The sequence below is a fragment of the Cupressus sempervirens genome, chromosome 1 (genome assembly GCF_028749045.1).
Source record: "Cupressus sempervirens isolate cs-2001-9-10 chromosome 1, ASM2874904v1, whole genome shotgun sequence".
Lineage (NCBI taxonomy): Eukaryota > Viridiplantae > Streptophyta > Pinopsida > Cupressales > Cupressaceae > Cupressus > Cupressus sempervirens.
Window position 1 is genome coordinate 297,593,313 of NC_143118.1, and position 16,040 is coordinate 297,609,352.

Genomic DNA, 16,040 nt, shown 5'->3' on the forward strand with positions numbered 1-16,040 from the left:
GAAAATAGCAAGCCGTACGACTAGGTTGTGGAGGGGCATGAAAGGTGTGCTAGGTGTCATGAATAGCTAATGGAGTGCGGACGAAAAGCCAACAACTTATAGATCATCAAATAAACCAAATAGAGATTTGAACACGAATAATCCTTCAATTAATAATTGTCAAAATATGGTGCTCTAATTTGCCAAATCCAAGCGAAGTATTATATACAATGGAATAGAGTAAGGGTTGAATCTCATCGAAACCGAACAAGCCAAGTAGAGAAGATCTTTCACTGCTGAAATAACGAACAACAAAGAACCCCAACAGGAATTCGCAATACAAAGAAGTATAATCAAATCGCATGCCTAATGAGTACCAAAAAGCCATGCTTAAATACCCGTTGGGAAAACTATTTGAGGGTGTACAAAGATAGCCGACGGCAACACAAACTACGAAAACAAAACAGAAATGGGTCTGAGATATATTAAATCAATCGGCCCATTAACAATAGTTTGATTAATGATTTATTCTATAACAAGGACATTACAAATACCCACTTTATTTGGATGATAATAATAATAGTTATTATTTTACAATTTCTTTAATTATTATCCCTGAACTTAGATATTACTCTTAAAACATTTTCCTAACTTTATCCCTTATTCTATAGGAAAAGAAAAGTATCTCCAATTAATTTAACTAGAAACAAGGTAATGACAAGGGGAAACTCTAGGCATCAACAAAGTGTTGAAGAATTGTAATCATCAACAAACCCTATGCATTTAATATCATGGTTGTATAACAACTAACAACTAACATGTGCTTGGTGTCAACATTTTTGAAGCATATCAATTAAAGTGAGATTAGAAGTATATAATGCTTTTCTTGTCACAACTTGACTAATGTTAAACAACATTTATCAGCATGCAACTGTCATGTAATATTAAAACTGTTAATAAAACGTAAGTGCAAAGAAATAGAATTGGGTGAAATAGTAACCACTACTAGAACTTAAACGAAAGCATTCACGAATGAACATTTGAAAGAACAATATGAGAATGATCTTAATCAGCACTTAGTAATTTGCATAAGGATAAGCACTATGTTTACCTGTTGTATGATAAGTAGGCTTCACCAATCCTCCCAGCTAGCTTGTTCCTCACTTTTCTAACAAGAACCTACATCAGTGATTAAAAAATAAAAAATGAGATGGGGAAACATATGGAATCTAATAATCTTCCCTGACAATCAAAATGATCTGTTTCAAGATATTATTCATTATAACCTTGACTTCATCAAGTGGACCAGCATCTGGATCTCGATTTCGATGAATTACAATTGCATTGTCACACTTGTTGATGAAATTAGAACTACCACTAATTTCATAGATATTAGGAGGATCACCAGTCCAGTTTTGTAACTGATTGCAAAGCATATCTAAAGGGTCAGCTATAAATCAAAAAACATCCCTCACAAGAAAGCCTTTAGAAACTTTACTGTGCTTCCTTAATATATATTTTTACAATGCTGATTATGTAGTACATTTATAATATAACAAATAAAACACAACTACCATAACAGAATGGATTAAGAAAAAATGATCTCAATATGATTGCTCAAGATACATACCTGTCTTGGGTGAGCAACAAACCAGACATGGCAGTTATGGCTCTGAGCAAAGCGCTTCACCATTGTGAGCAACTCAGAGACATACTCAGTTTCTGTTCTGTAATGGTTGTAAAAGTACCAAACATTTGTGTTACTTTCTCCTCCACTCTTTATTCAAACCAGAACATCTTATCATAGGCATTTTAAGTATAAACATCACAAGCAAAGCTTGATATTCATAATAAGAGGAACTCGATAGGTCAACATCTTATTATAAGCTTCACACATGAACTGGATAGGCATGCATCTTATTATACAGTTCAATATATAGAAGCTATTTCACCCTTAATAAAAACAAAAAAACAAAAAATACTGTTCAAATAATATTTTTGAGATAAATTATAAGTCAAAATGTAGTATTTTCTTACATTGTGAATCAAAGCAAGGGTTTTGTGTTTGACAGACTTGACCATATAGAGTACAGATCTTAGGTAAGGAGAGAGTAATCAACAAGGGAAAATGAGTAAACATGCATCTGCATGTGTATGTATGAAACAAAAACCTTTAGAATATAGAAGCAGGGTTTCCTAGCTACACCTAGACAAAGACACTCTTATATGTTTAAATTTCATAGGTAACTTGTTCAGCTATAGTTTATTTTACAATTAATCACCATGATAGGAAAATCATCTTCCACAAGGTTTCTTCCAATGCCTCTACCATGTTAGTTTCCAATTCAAATATCTTTCTTAGGATTTTCAGGATACATCAGGTGTGACATAAGTGTTAGTATAGAATGTTGTGTTGAATTCAACTAATTCATAAAGAGCACATGACCATGGTGTGGGTAGTATTTAGATACATGAGCGCTGAAGGGTACTTCCCTTATTCAACCAAACACACACAACATACCAGAGAAATAAATAAATAATTGTGAGAACAGAAATATTTTCTTTCTATTATCTTCACTAAAATAACATTACAACATTTTGGAAACTAACTTGCTACAGCCACATGAGCCTTCTTATTCAAAAAAGTATGCAAGACAGAGCCACAATCTACATTTCTGGAACTTCGTCCCGAAACCCTCCTCCACCCTTGTATATGTAGTGCTAATGTAATGGGCACCCCTGGATGTCCCAAAAAAACTAAACCAAATTGCTGAAAGGAATTATGTCAAACAGTTTGCATTCAACTTCTTAAAACCCCTTATAACTCCGGAAATCAAACGTTTATTTGTTTGTTGTGTTTCGTGCATGGAATTGGTATCATACAACATAAACAAAAAAGAAACTACAATAATATGCAAAGTGGAAATGAATTGCTGCTAATAAAATGTTATTTTCAGAATTCATAAAACCAAATACATGGCAGATTTATCAACTCACTAATTACTTTCAGCAATATTGTCATAATACTCCAGCCCATGCTTACGAACTTGCTGCTACAATACTTTGTCCTCCAATCAGTCCACTACCTTCATAATACCATTCCCTCCAAGCGGCATAAGCGTCGGACAAGTAGTGAAGAAGATATGAGCAAAATATCAAATCTGCCTGTAGCCGGAAATGCAACTAAACTACTTGATAATGAAGCCAATAAGAAAGAATTCCAAAGGCCAAACCCCAAGGGAATGACGTCTAGAATGTTACAAGAGAGGATAGACGTCCTCAAATGCCAAGAACAGAGCTGCAACTCACACACCAATTTCTTCTCATATTCAACCTATCTAATGAAGCCACAAATGCTTCCTTTTATTCTATTCCCACGGGTCCGCTCAACTCATATGGGCAATGTGGGATAAAAGATGTGTAATATAAAACATATATTAAAATACCCCTTATGTCTCCCTTGGGTACACATCACCATAAAATAAATATTAAAGTAACACTTTAATATTTTACAATTAAATTAGACGTTACTTTAATAAAACTTCAGGCATTAAAATGTATTAGCAATCGGACTCCGAATAATGCGAGTGATAGCTCATCGGAAAGCTCTCACCGAGGAGTATCGAATCCAATCACCAAAATTGACCTGCACTGTGTCCTGCCGACTTACTAAAATAGTAAGTATGCCTGAAACTGAGTAAATCAACTTCGTTTTGGCCCAAACTGGAAATGACTAGGCCAAAACACTCCAAGATCCCATTAAACCCTTTGTTAGCCCTCGAGACCATGTAGAACAAGGCTAACGCACATACACTTGGTCAATTGCCAAAATGGGGACATTACAGTCCAGCCCCCTTGAAATTGGTTGTCCTCAAGCAATCTCAGTCCAGCCTGCTGAATAACCTGCTCACTCTCCCATGTAGAATCTTCCTCCGGAAGATCTTTCCATCTGACCAAATACTCCTTCACTATCCTGTTTCTAAGCTTCCTCTCTCTGGTATCCAGAATAGCCTCAGGTACTAGCACAAGCTTCCCCTCCTCATCCAAAGGGGGTAAATCTGCAGAAGGCACTACACTCTGACCAATGGCTTTCTTAAGCCTAGACACATGAAACACATTGTGCACTCGATTGCCCTCTGGAAGCTCAAGCTCATAGGCGACTTTGCCCACTTTGCGAATCACCCTGTAGGGACCATAAAATCTAGGTTTCAACTTTTCAGCTCCGCTCTTCTTGAGCGATGACTGTCTATATGGTTGTAGCCTCAAGTAAACCGTATCCCCTACCTCGAAGCTACGCTCTATTCGGTGCTGATCAGCATACAATTTCTGTTGATTCTGGGCCTGTTGTATATTCTCTTTGAGCACTTTCAGGATGTCCTGACTATCCTGCAATAAGTTTTTGGCTTTGGGCACTCTACTGTCCCCCAAAACTAAATCCATGAAGCTAGGTGCTTCATAACCATAGAGTGCCATGAAAGGAATCATCTTGATGGACATATGATAAGTGGTGTTATAACAATACTCTCCCATATGCAACCATCTGATCCAAGCCTTTTGTTGTGTAGTTACATAGTTCCTCAAATATCCTTCCGCCCATTTATTCACAATCTCTGTTTGCCCATCTTTTTGCGGATGATAACTAGTGCTAGGTGTAAGATCTGTACCACACAACCTAAACAACTCTTGCCAAAAAACACTCATAAACTTACTATCCTGGTCGCTGACAATGAATCTGGGCAGCCCATGTAACCTGAATATCTCTTTAAAGAAAAGATCTGCCACCTGTGCTGATGTGTAAGTGGACGGAATAGCAAAGAAGTGAGCAAACTTCGTCAAGCGGTCCACCACCACATAGATGCAATCCCTTCCCTGCACTCGTGGTAAACTAGTGATGAAGTCCATCGAAATACTTTCCCATTTCCTATCAGGAATGGGCAAGGGCTGTAATAAACCTGCAGGAAATGTGTGCTCTCCCTTATTCTGTTGACAAACCACACACTCCCTGACATACCTCTGAACATCATCCTTGAGCCGTTTCCATGAAAACCGCTCTTGGATCTGCCTGTAGGTCTTGAAGACCCCCGGATGTCCAGCTGTGGGTGCATCATGAAATGCCTTCAGTATCGCCTCTCTCAAATGTGATGACGGAATCAAATAAACCCTGTCCTGAACTCTGATCAATCCATCTATCACCTCATAGCGATCATCCTGTATGGTACCTGAAATCAATCCAGAAGCCCAAGCATCTCCGACATACTCTGCTTGCTATAATCCGATCTCTCCAATCTCCTGAAATCTCTGCCAGAGCACATAAGTGAGGTCTCCGAGATAAGGCATCAGCCACCAAATTTTTCTTACCTTTGACAAACTCTATGTCAAAGTCATAAGCCTGCAATTTAGTCACCCATTTTTGTTGCCGGTCATTAAGATCACGCTGGCTCATGAAGTATTTAATACTGTTGTGATCAATCTTGATCACAAAATGTCCACCTACCAAATATGATCGAAATTTGGCCAATGCATGCATTATGGCCAACATCTCCCGGTCATAGACAGAATAATTTTTCTCAACTCCTCGGAGCTTCCTACTCTCAAATGCAATGGGATGCTTCTCCTGCATCAATACTGCTCCAATCCCATCACTTGATGCATCACAATGAAGCTCAAAAGGCTTTTTGAAATCCGGTAGAGCTAGAACTGGACATGAAGACATTACCTGCTTAAAATGCTCAAAACACCTCTGTGCTGCCCTTGTCCACACGAAGGCTCCTTTCCTGGTAAGATCTGTCAAGGGTGTAGCAATCTGTGAGAATCCCTTAACAAACCTCCTATAAAAACCACATAAACCAAAGAATCCCTTAAACTGTGTAAGGTTTGTTGGAGTAGGCCACTCTACAATAGCTCTAATCTTTTCGGGATCAACCCGAACGCCATCTGCACTAATGATATGCCCCAGGTAAAGGAGCTCAGTCATGCCAAACTCACATTTAGATTCCTTGGCATACAATGACTCTCTCTCCAGAATAGATAACACCTCCTCCAGATGATGTAAGTGCTCCTCCCAGGTCTTACTGAAGACCAAGATGTCATCAAAGAAGATCAAGACAAATCTCCTCAGCTGCTTCCTGAATACCTAGTTCATACAACTTTGAAATGTAGCAAGTGCATTGGTTAGACCAAATGGCATAACCATGAACTCAAAGTGGCCATAGTGACATCGGAAGGCTGTTTTCTCAATGTCCTTTGCTCTCATCCTGATCTGATGGTATCCGGATCGCAAATCAATTTTGGTGAAGAAGCATGCCCCATGCAACTCATCAATCAGCTCATCAATCCTAGGAATGGGATACCTGTTTTTAATTGTTTTCTTATTCAGTGCCCTGTAATCGATGCACATGCGCATCGTCCCATCCTTCTTCTTTACCAATACTACTGCTGAAGCAAAGGGGTTCTTACTGGGCCTGATATGCCCCATCTCCAACAAATCCTTAATCGCCTTCTCTATCTCATCCTTGTGTTTCTTAGGATGACGATAGGGAGTAATCATAACTGGTTTGGCTCCCTCCTCGAGCTCAATAACATGTTCCATCCCTCTGTCAGGAGGAACCCCATGAGGAATATCGCTAAATACTTTAGCGTGTCTATCAAGTATCTTTTGGACATCTAGTGGATGACTCCTTTCTTGTGGCTTTGGTGAAGTTTGCATAATGTGGCACTCTGTCGCCCACTCTATGTCATCATGACGAAAAAGTCTCTGCATTCTCCTCAAGGACACTACTCTGCAACCTCCATCTGAAAGCCCTCTAAGTACCACAGTTCTGGCCTCATGCTGGAATCTCATCTCCAATCTCGCTAGATCCTTAAGTTTGCAGCTTCTTGACCTTGTGGACTTTTCTTTTGAGTGTTGACTCTGATTCTGATTCTGCTCCTAGGTTCGTTTTGTTAATTCTATGTTGTACCTCTGATTTTTCTCCCTTGCAAATTGTAGCATCTTGAGGATATCCAGACAGAGTCCGCTGACTTCTCCCTTCACAATCATCTGTCTTGATGAATGTTTGATCAAGCTTGACCTCCCTTTAATGCAATGACTTCTATGGCACTTTCACTTCAGACTGTCACCTCTAATGATGGCTGCCCTTACACTGACTGTATTTGCATTTATATCAGGCTTGAATAAATCTGATTGCCTCTTGGAAACACTTCCTTGCACCACCTTCTAAGATCACCCAGCTCTCCTTTGTTCTTTTCGACTTCAAACCTTGGTCAACTTCTCTTATTAAAATTTTTTACTGCTGTTTGTAGGCTTTTTAATGAGGTTTTTACTTTCAGTTGCACCCATTAAGCTAATGTGGAATAAATGTTTTTGCCTCTTAAAGTCTACATATTCATGCAAATTTGTTTTAGCTTAATTTCTCTTTAATTTCACTGAGTTTCATTTCATATCCTCAAGGGAAATTTGATCAGCTCAAGGACATCTGAGATTCATTTGAAATTCCATTCACTCATTCTTCTTACCACTCCAAAGGGAGATTTGATAATCAGAACCTTATAAATCGGTTTTACCTTCCACATCCATCCCTCAAAAGGAGAGATTCGATGCTAATAGAGACAGCCACAGTCCTTGTCATTCCTTACATTCATTCCTTCAAAAATATGGAAAATCCACCTCCACAAGGACTGATTTTTTATCACTTTATCCAAAATCCCAGAATAAAATCACTGTGTTCAAGGACTAATTAAACTCCCACACTTTGCCTTCTCATTAGTTCCCAATACCGTCAAGGGGGAAATTGACCCTTGCATGGACTAGGGAGATTTCATGGGTACAACGAAAAATAGGAGTCCTTATTATCCTAAGTGGAAAGCATCGTCATTCAGGGACAAAGTGGAAATTTCACTAGGACAAGGTCAAGTGGAGATTCCTCATTCATAGGGACATAATTCATCTCAAGCTTAAAAAATACTCCAAGTGTTCAAATAGTGGAAAACCACCTTCACAGGGACAAAGAGGAAAATCCCTGTCCATAAGAAGTTTCCACTCTAACCATTTTTTTCAAAATCTTCTAGGCATAGAACTAGTGGAAAATCAACTTGGACAAGGACATTTAGCCTTTTGACTAGGTTTTAATATCTAGTCAGTGAAAATTCGATTCTTATACACACTTAATGTCGTCGGTAGAAATTGTGTATCGGCCAACGGGTCCCTTCAGGAAGGAAATTGTGTATCAGCTGACGGGTCCCTTTGGGAAGGAAATTGTGTATCAGCCGATGGGTCCCTTCGGGAAGGAAATTGTGTATCAGCCGACGGGTCCCTTTGGGAAGGAAATTGTGTATCAGCCGACGGATCCCTTCGGAAAGGTTTTTATGTAACGACATGTATGTGGCCGGAGGACTCCTTTGGGAAAGTTCTTCGGAAAGTATTTATAACCCCTTCAGGAAGCATTGTATTCATCATCACATCATACCATCGAAACATAATGTACTGTTGGTATATGCGAATAATAATAAGAGTTATGTTGTTTGTTGTTCGGTGTTCGTCTCTATTTCCTGTGTGCGTTGCTTAATTAATCCATACGATAAACATTTGGCGCCGTTGCCCGATGGACCTGGTACGCAGGCAGGTGGATATGAATTAAATGCCAAACCAGTTGAACAAAGATAAGAGTAAGCTGAAGGAAAAAGATGACATATGCATTGCGCAGGAAAATTAAATTTTGGCTCAGCAGATAGAGCGTCGAAGGAGGTTTCAGAAGATTTCCGAAGGAAACAAGAGCGCGGAAGGATTGTTGAAGGAGACTCGACAACGGCTTGATTTGGTGGAAGAAGCGAGGGAGGAGTTTCTGAACCTGCATATGCCACGGGAAGAGAATCCTGACGGAAGGAGATTGACTCGCATGGCTCGGAGTGCCGAAGGAGCACGAGCGTGGAGTGACCTCTTCGTCCGACATATACTTCCGGAACGGACAGCTTCAGTTGATGAACCCTCTTCTTCACCAAACAGCGCGGAAGCCGAAAACAGCGCAGGTGTTGAAAACAGCGCGGAAGTAGAAAACAGTGCGAGTGTGCAGAACAGCGCGGGTGTCCAAAACAGCGCAGGTCTGCAGAACAGCGCGGGTGTCCAGAACAGCGCGGGTGTGCAGAACAGCGCGGGTGTTCAAAACAGCACAGGAGCTCAGAACAGCGCGGGTGCTCAAAACAGCGCGGGAGTGCAAAACAGCGCAAGTACACAACAAAACCCTCGACATACAGTCATAATGGCAGGTCCGAAGGAAAAATTGCCTAAATTTGATGGTGATGAAGCAGCTGATTCCATTCGACATTGTAAAACATGTGAAACGATCTAGAGGGCAAATGGCATAACAGATACAAACGAATGGATCCGACAATTTCCTGCTACCCTACGGGGTGTTGCGATTGATTGGTTTACTGATGCTGATCCATAGAAATTAAATAGTTGGGATAATATTAAGGAGTTCATTGCGGAATTTCAACTTTTGCGTGATGATAATGAAATTGTAGCCGAGATATTCAATACCAAACAAAAGAAGAATGAAACAGTACGAGTCTTTGCTAGGAGATTGAAGGACTTAATCAGTAAAATAAAGAATAAATCGGCAGATGGGCTCCAGAAAAGATGGTTCATCGAAGGCCTTCACCCAAAGCTGCGGAGAAAGATGAAGATCGTGCCACCATCGACATACATTGAAGCGTACAATCGGGCAATGAACCTCGAAAGTGACCAGAAGACAAAGAAAAAGAAGACTAGCTCATCGGATTCAGATGACGATGAGCCTTCAGGAGAAGATAGCAGCGACGATGACGAGGGAAGCAGCAAGAAAGTTCGTGCTCTCCAGAAGGACATGATGCAGATGATGAAGGAATTCAAAAACATGAACAAGGAAACTAAGGGCAATGACCTATGGTGCACGGAATGTAAGAAAGAAGGCCATACGAAGGGATCCTGCCCGAAAGATCAATTTTGTGAAATTTGTCAAATCCTGGGACACTCGGTAAAGGAATGCCCTTTCAATTTAAAAACAAGGACACCGCAGCAAGTGTTCCTGTCACAGGAGGCATCCCCGTTAGGAGGGAACGAGAACACCAATACGGAAGGTGCCACATCAGGCAGATATAGAAACAACCGGCGCGGTCCAAACAACAATAGCAATAACAACAATGGTGGCAACAACAACAATGGAGGAAGGGGTCGAATTCAGTACGATGCGAATGGTCGGCCAATTGTTCAATGCCGCGCATGCAATCTGTGGGGTCACTTTGCCCGGGAGTGCACAACGACGAACACACTGAAGCTGCTATGTTGTTGGTGTGGACCTGGAGATCATGATGATACTAAGTGCCCAAAGTCCGAAGTAAACTTGATTACCGTAGGGACAGACGAGGAAGAAGTTCTGGCAATCACTCGGAAGCAGGCGAAGCTATACCCTGACCCACCGGAAGAAAAGAAGAGACTGGAGGAAGCAAGGGCAGAGATCCACAAAGTAACACAGGCAAAAACAACACACCTGAAGGACATGCCGAATACTTCCGTCCGAAACTGTGCAGAACAGAACATTGTACGGCAAATATTGCAAGCTAAGATACCCGTCAGGATAAATGATTTGTTGCTCATGATGCCTCAACTCCGTACGGCCCTCACAAATATAGTCCCGAGTGCTAAGCAACCCGTAGAGCAAGACAACGACAAAGAAGGGGGTACAAGTGCCGAAGATCCGATGTTGTTAGCTCTTTCCTCTAGACGCTATCCGGTGGTTGTTGAAATGGGCATTTTCGGGACTGTGCTAACGGACACGATCGTCGACGAAGGATCCGGTGTCAATGTGCTACCAAAGGATACTTGGAAAAAGTTGGGACGGCCGACATTATGGCCACCTACCTTCCAACTGCTAACGGCCGATGAACATGGAGTCAAGCCGTTGGGAATACTCACAGCGCAACCAGTGACAATCGGAACACAACCATTCCTGTTGGACTTCGTTGTGATTCCTCTCAGGCGGAAGGGGTACGATGCTATTTTGGGTCGGGGGTGGCTGATACAAGCAAAAGCAAAGCACGATTGGACGAAAAATACTTTATCACTTGAAAGCAAAGGCCGGAAGTATGTCATCGATCTGCACACTCAAATGGTCAGGGAAGAAGCCCTATCGTTGGATTCTAAAGGAGAAGACGATAAGAAGAGGCAGAGTATGGAACCCAATCAGGAGGGAGTCCTACGATTGGAAGGAGATGACGATTTGGATTCAGTAAATGGTCTTTACCATTGGCAGATAGAGGATTACGAGCTCTTTTCGAGTTGTAATATGCTAAGGATCAACGAAGGTAAGAAAGGAGAAGGATATGCATGTCCGAAGGAACACAGAGAAGCCGAAGGAGGAAATGAATGTCCGAAGGAACACAGAGAAGCCGACGGAGGAAATGAATGTCCGAAGGAACACAAAGAAGCCGACGAAGGAAATGAATGTCTGAAGGAACACAGAGAAGCCGACAGAGGAAATGAATGTCTGAAGGAACATGGAGAAGCCGAAGGAGGAAATGAATGTTCGAAGCAACATAGAGAAGCCGAAGAAGGAAACGCGGGCATGACTGAAGCTGAATGACAAAACATACAGTACGAACCCAAAAGAAGGAAAGATTCTACTGTCCGACTGCGCCGGAAGAAAGTATTACATCGAACCACAAATATAATAGAAAGGTATTGGCAGCAAGGAAGGCACACGATACGGTCTGCACAGGAAACAAAGTGGAAGGGTCTAATAAAAGTTGCAGCAGTACGGAGTGGACGTGTTATTGGCGACCAGAAGGGGCAACTGATGGAGTCTATGCTACGGAGCTTCGGGAACAAACTGGGCGGTATGGAGATGACACAGAACAGACGTAGCAGGTTTCAACTCGGACAGTGGGTGTTGAAGTACGACAATCGGAATGAGATCAAACCAGGCAAGTTCAAAATTAAATGGCCGTATCAAATTCGAGAAGTAGGGGATAATGGAGCAATCAAATTATGGACTTTGGATGGACACGAAGTGCCTCAGGTAGTGAATGGGTCGAAGTTGAAGATATATCACGAGCAAAAGACTTCTGCGTCAGAAAATGGCCTTCGAGAGACCCCTTCGTCACTGCAGACCGACGGTGACGACGGTCGAAGGGAAAACTGATTGCTATTTATTGTATACAATTAAAAAAAAAAACAGAGAGAGAGAGAGAGAGAGAGAGAGAGAAAAGTTTCACAAGTTAAATATGGGCACCGTACGGCTTCCTCAAGCCATATGGATTTCACAATGAAGTAGCACCGTACGGCGTACGGAATTCACACATCCGCCGTACGGATCTCTCTAAAGATGGAAAGTGGCATACGGTTTTTAAAGAATAAAGTTTCGTACAGTTTTTAGGGGAGAGTACCGTACGGTATTCAGTATATGCAGGAAGGAGCACCACCGTACAGATTTCACAATAAAGAAGGAATACCGTACGGTTTTAACATCTGAAGAATGGTGTACAGTACGGTTTGTGTAGTACGGTTTTTGCAATACGGCTTTTTCCGGACAAGGTACAGGTTTCAAATTTGAAGTACAATTTTTAGGAAATGTACGGTTTCCATCTTCAAAGTTGCTTTGTGCCTCAGAAGATTAACGTATGGTTTCTGGAGCCAAAATTTGTTAATTTTCATTGTACGAATTTTCCAAGACGGCGAGATATTGCAGTACAGTTTTTTTAAGCAGATTGGAATCCAAATTGTGTCAAGTTGGAAGCCGTACGGATTTCATCACAAAAGGGTGACAGGAGGTTTTCTAAAAAATTAAAAAAAAAAAAAAACGACGACAGAATCAAGTTGTTCAGAATGAGTGACAGATGATGCCAAAGGAAAGGGGACACATCCGTGGTTGCCAGAAAGAGTGCAGAATCGGCAGATAATGACAGAAATGGTGTGTTCCGTGCATTTCTGTGTGGGTTACAAAGTGCTAATTTGGTCTTGGCGATGAGGGGCGTTGCCCCAGGACCCCGCGGGGCGCTGCCCCTCGACCCTGCCGAGGGCGTTGCCCCCTGGACCCCCAGTCGTTGCGGATATCAGTCGTGGGAGTCTGACCAGTTGCAAAGACTTGGAGCTGCTGTAGGCATGGAGTGTCTGTGTATCAAAGGCACTGAGAGTAGGTGTTGGCCGTGAGGCTATCTTGGTGGATGCGTAGAGAGCTCGAGAGGAGCTGATCATCCAGTTGGAGGCAGTGCAACGACACTTGGCTCAAGGTACCGAGGAGTTGGAAGCAGAGGAAGCAGCACAGGTGGCTATCAAGGTCAGCTTGAGGAGTCAGTATTGTGTTAGCAAAGGCTATAGATGCAACGGGATGAATGTGAAAGCAATATGGCAGATCAATATTGTTGTATTAGTTGTTTGAGTTTTGTTTTGTAGTCGTCAGGAGACGACTTTTCTTTTTTGGGGGGTATGATGTCGTCGGTAGAAATTGTGTATCAACCGACAGGTCCCTTCGGGAAGGAAATTGTGTATCAGCCGACGGGTCCCTTTGGGAAGGAAATTGTGTATTAGCCAACGGGTCCCTTCGGGAAGGAAATTGTGTATCAGCCGACAAGTCCCTTTGGGAAGGAAATTGTGTATCAGCCGACAGATCCCTTTGGAAAGGTTTTTATGTAACGACATGTATGTGGCCGATGGACTCCTTCGGGAAAGTTCTTCGGAAAGTATTTATAACCCCTTCGGGAAGCATTGTATTCATCATCACATCATACCATCGAAGCATAATGTACTGTTCGTATATGCGAATAATAATAAGAGTTCTGTTGTTTGCTGTTCGGTGTTCATGTCTATTTCCTGTGTGCATTGCTTAATTAATCCATACGGTAAACACTTAATGTATTTTTAAAGGGGAAATTCACCTTCCATCTAGATTTTGCCCATTTTTGGAGAGAAAAAATTATTTTCAAAGGGAAGATTTGAGTACTTTTAAACAGGAAATTCACGTTCCATCTAGATTTTGCCCATTTTTTTAGTGTATCAGTATAATCAATGTTAGCATGGATTTTCTGCAATTTTAAAGGAGAAATTCACCTTCCATCAGGATTTTGCCCATTTTTGAAGTGGAAATCCTATTTACACAAGGACTTTGTGCATTTTAAAAGGGAAAATTCAAATTTCATTCGACTTTGCCCATTTTTGGAGTAAAAGTTCTATTTTCATAGGGACTTCACGTGTTTTCAAAGGGAGAATTCACGAATTCACCTTCCATTCGGATTTTGCCCATTTTTGCAATGGAAATTCTATTCACACAGGAACATTGTGCATTTTCAAAGGGGAAATTCACCTTCCATTGGGATTTTTCTCATTTCTTGGAGAGGAAATTCTATTTTCACAAGGACTCAATGCATTTTTAAAGCAGATTCACCTTCCATCTAGATTTTGCCCATTTTTGGAGTGGGAATTCATTTCCATAGGGATTTTGAATTTCTTATGCGTGACTTCATCATTTTTGCCCGAATTAACAAATAAAATATTAAAATATGTCATAACATCTTTCGGACCACTTGACTAGCTAAAGTATCTCAACATAGAGAAAATTTATTTCAAACCTTTGCAACTTGACCCAATGATCCTAAACCCTTTCACCCCTTGTTTGTACTTGCAGCCTTAATGACTTGTTCTCCTAAACACTCCTCAATTCGTTAAGCTCTGAGTCAACACTTCTACCACCAAAAATCTACAACTAGGCACAAAAAGAGGGGATCCCCATTTGCAATGGGGTGATGTGAAAAGGTCACAATAATTACTTCCCCCCCCCACCCCCCACAAGTAGTCTCCCTAGCAGAACACACATGCAATATTTGTCACAGTGTGGACCACATTTTCTATACCAATCTCTAATAAAACCTCAAGAACACCACCTCAGCTTATGAAACCACTTATCAAGTTGAATAGACTACTATTTCTTCTATGTATTCACCCACATGATAGTATGGTGCATCCAAACTTGCCCCCTTACTTTTTTGGCTCTTTTAGAAGCTTCTACATTTGCCACTAACTTTTACCACGATAACCACACAAGTCATGTGGACAAAGCAACACTCAAGGTTATGAGAAAATCCTTCCATGTGGGCTACTACCACATTATACAAAAGGATATTGTAGTATCGATAATTCCAAAACCCATGCTTCTTGTTCTAACTTGTATCTTCAACTGTAAAGGGAAATAACCCCTAGAACTGTGCTCAGATGGATCTTGATGAAGTGGGCATACCCTTCAAATCTTAAGCCCTAAATTCAGTGATAACAAAATGGAATGTCCAAAGAATCTATACACAATTTTGAGGAGTGAACCCAAAATATTTATCTAGATTTCCAAATTCATATATGTTTGTTTTTGTTCAAAATGGAATCACAAAATACCAATTTTCACACACAAACATTTGTCCAAGTCATTAGAATCCGACACAGTAATAAACAGCTATAATAGATTCCACAATAGATATAAAAGGTGTTAGCATGCTATTTCTAAGAGGACCCACAACGGTTAATAACACTAAAAAACCTAACCTCAGGAACAATAGCAAAATCAGTTAATATTTGAATGCTTAAATTCATCTTGCAAAACCCACCAGCCTATACATAATCCTTACTTTGACAATAGAAGTATATAGCTAAAACACCAACAAAAATAACTAAAAATATATCCATGAGATCTGAGATGCGGAAACAAACAAAAGTATCTCTACATTGACAATAGAAGTATATAGCTAAAACACCAACAAAAACAACTAAAAATATATCCATGAGATCTGAGATGCGGAAACAAACAAAAGTATGTCACCTACTGTGAGGGGGCACGTTGATGATCGAACTCATTGTATGGATCAAGCACTAAGCCATGAATCCCATGCCTTAAAACTGCTGTCTTTGCAAGATTAATAGCCCACTTGATTGATGGGATAACATCATCTTCACACCTGTTGTCACCCCAATACAACATGCCTTAAAAGCTACCACCAAATTGCACTATGAAAAACTAAACTTGGAACTAACCAATTCCTATCAAAATTGT

The 16,040-nt window shown here is 40.9% G+C and overlaps 1 protein-coding gene across 9 annotated transcripts in view; it reads right to left on the reverse strand.

The window, feature by feature from the left end:
• Nucleotides 1–16,040, reverse strand: part of LOC149577301 (primase-helicase Twinkle, chloroplastic/mitochondrial-like) — a 278,047-nt gene that overhangs the window by 24,686 nt on the left and 237,321 nt on the right. For all 9 annotated transcript variants that reach the window (XM_089823294.1, XM_089823338.1, XM_089823307.1 and 6 more), the window contains 4 exons: nucleotides 15,814–15,945; nucleotides 1,610–1,706; nucleotides 1,266–1,400; nucleotides 1,091–1,158 (listed from right to left, as the gene is read on the reverse strand). In XM_089823294.1, coding sequence (XP_089679420.1) covers nucleotides 1,091–1,158; nucleotides 1,266–1,400; nucleotides 1,610–1,706; nucleotides 15,814–15,945 — 432 coding nt within the window. The remainder of the gene's footprint in view (nucleotides 1–1,090; nucleotides 1,159–1,265; nucleotides 1,401–1,609; nucleotides 1,707–15,813; nucleotides 15,946–16,040) is intronic.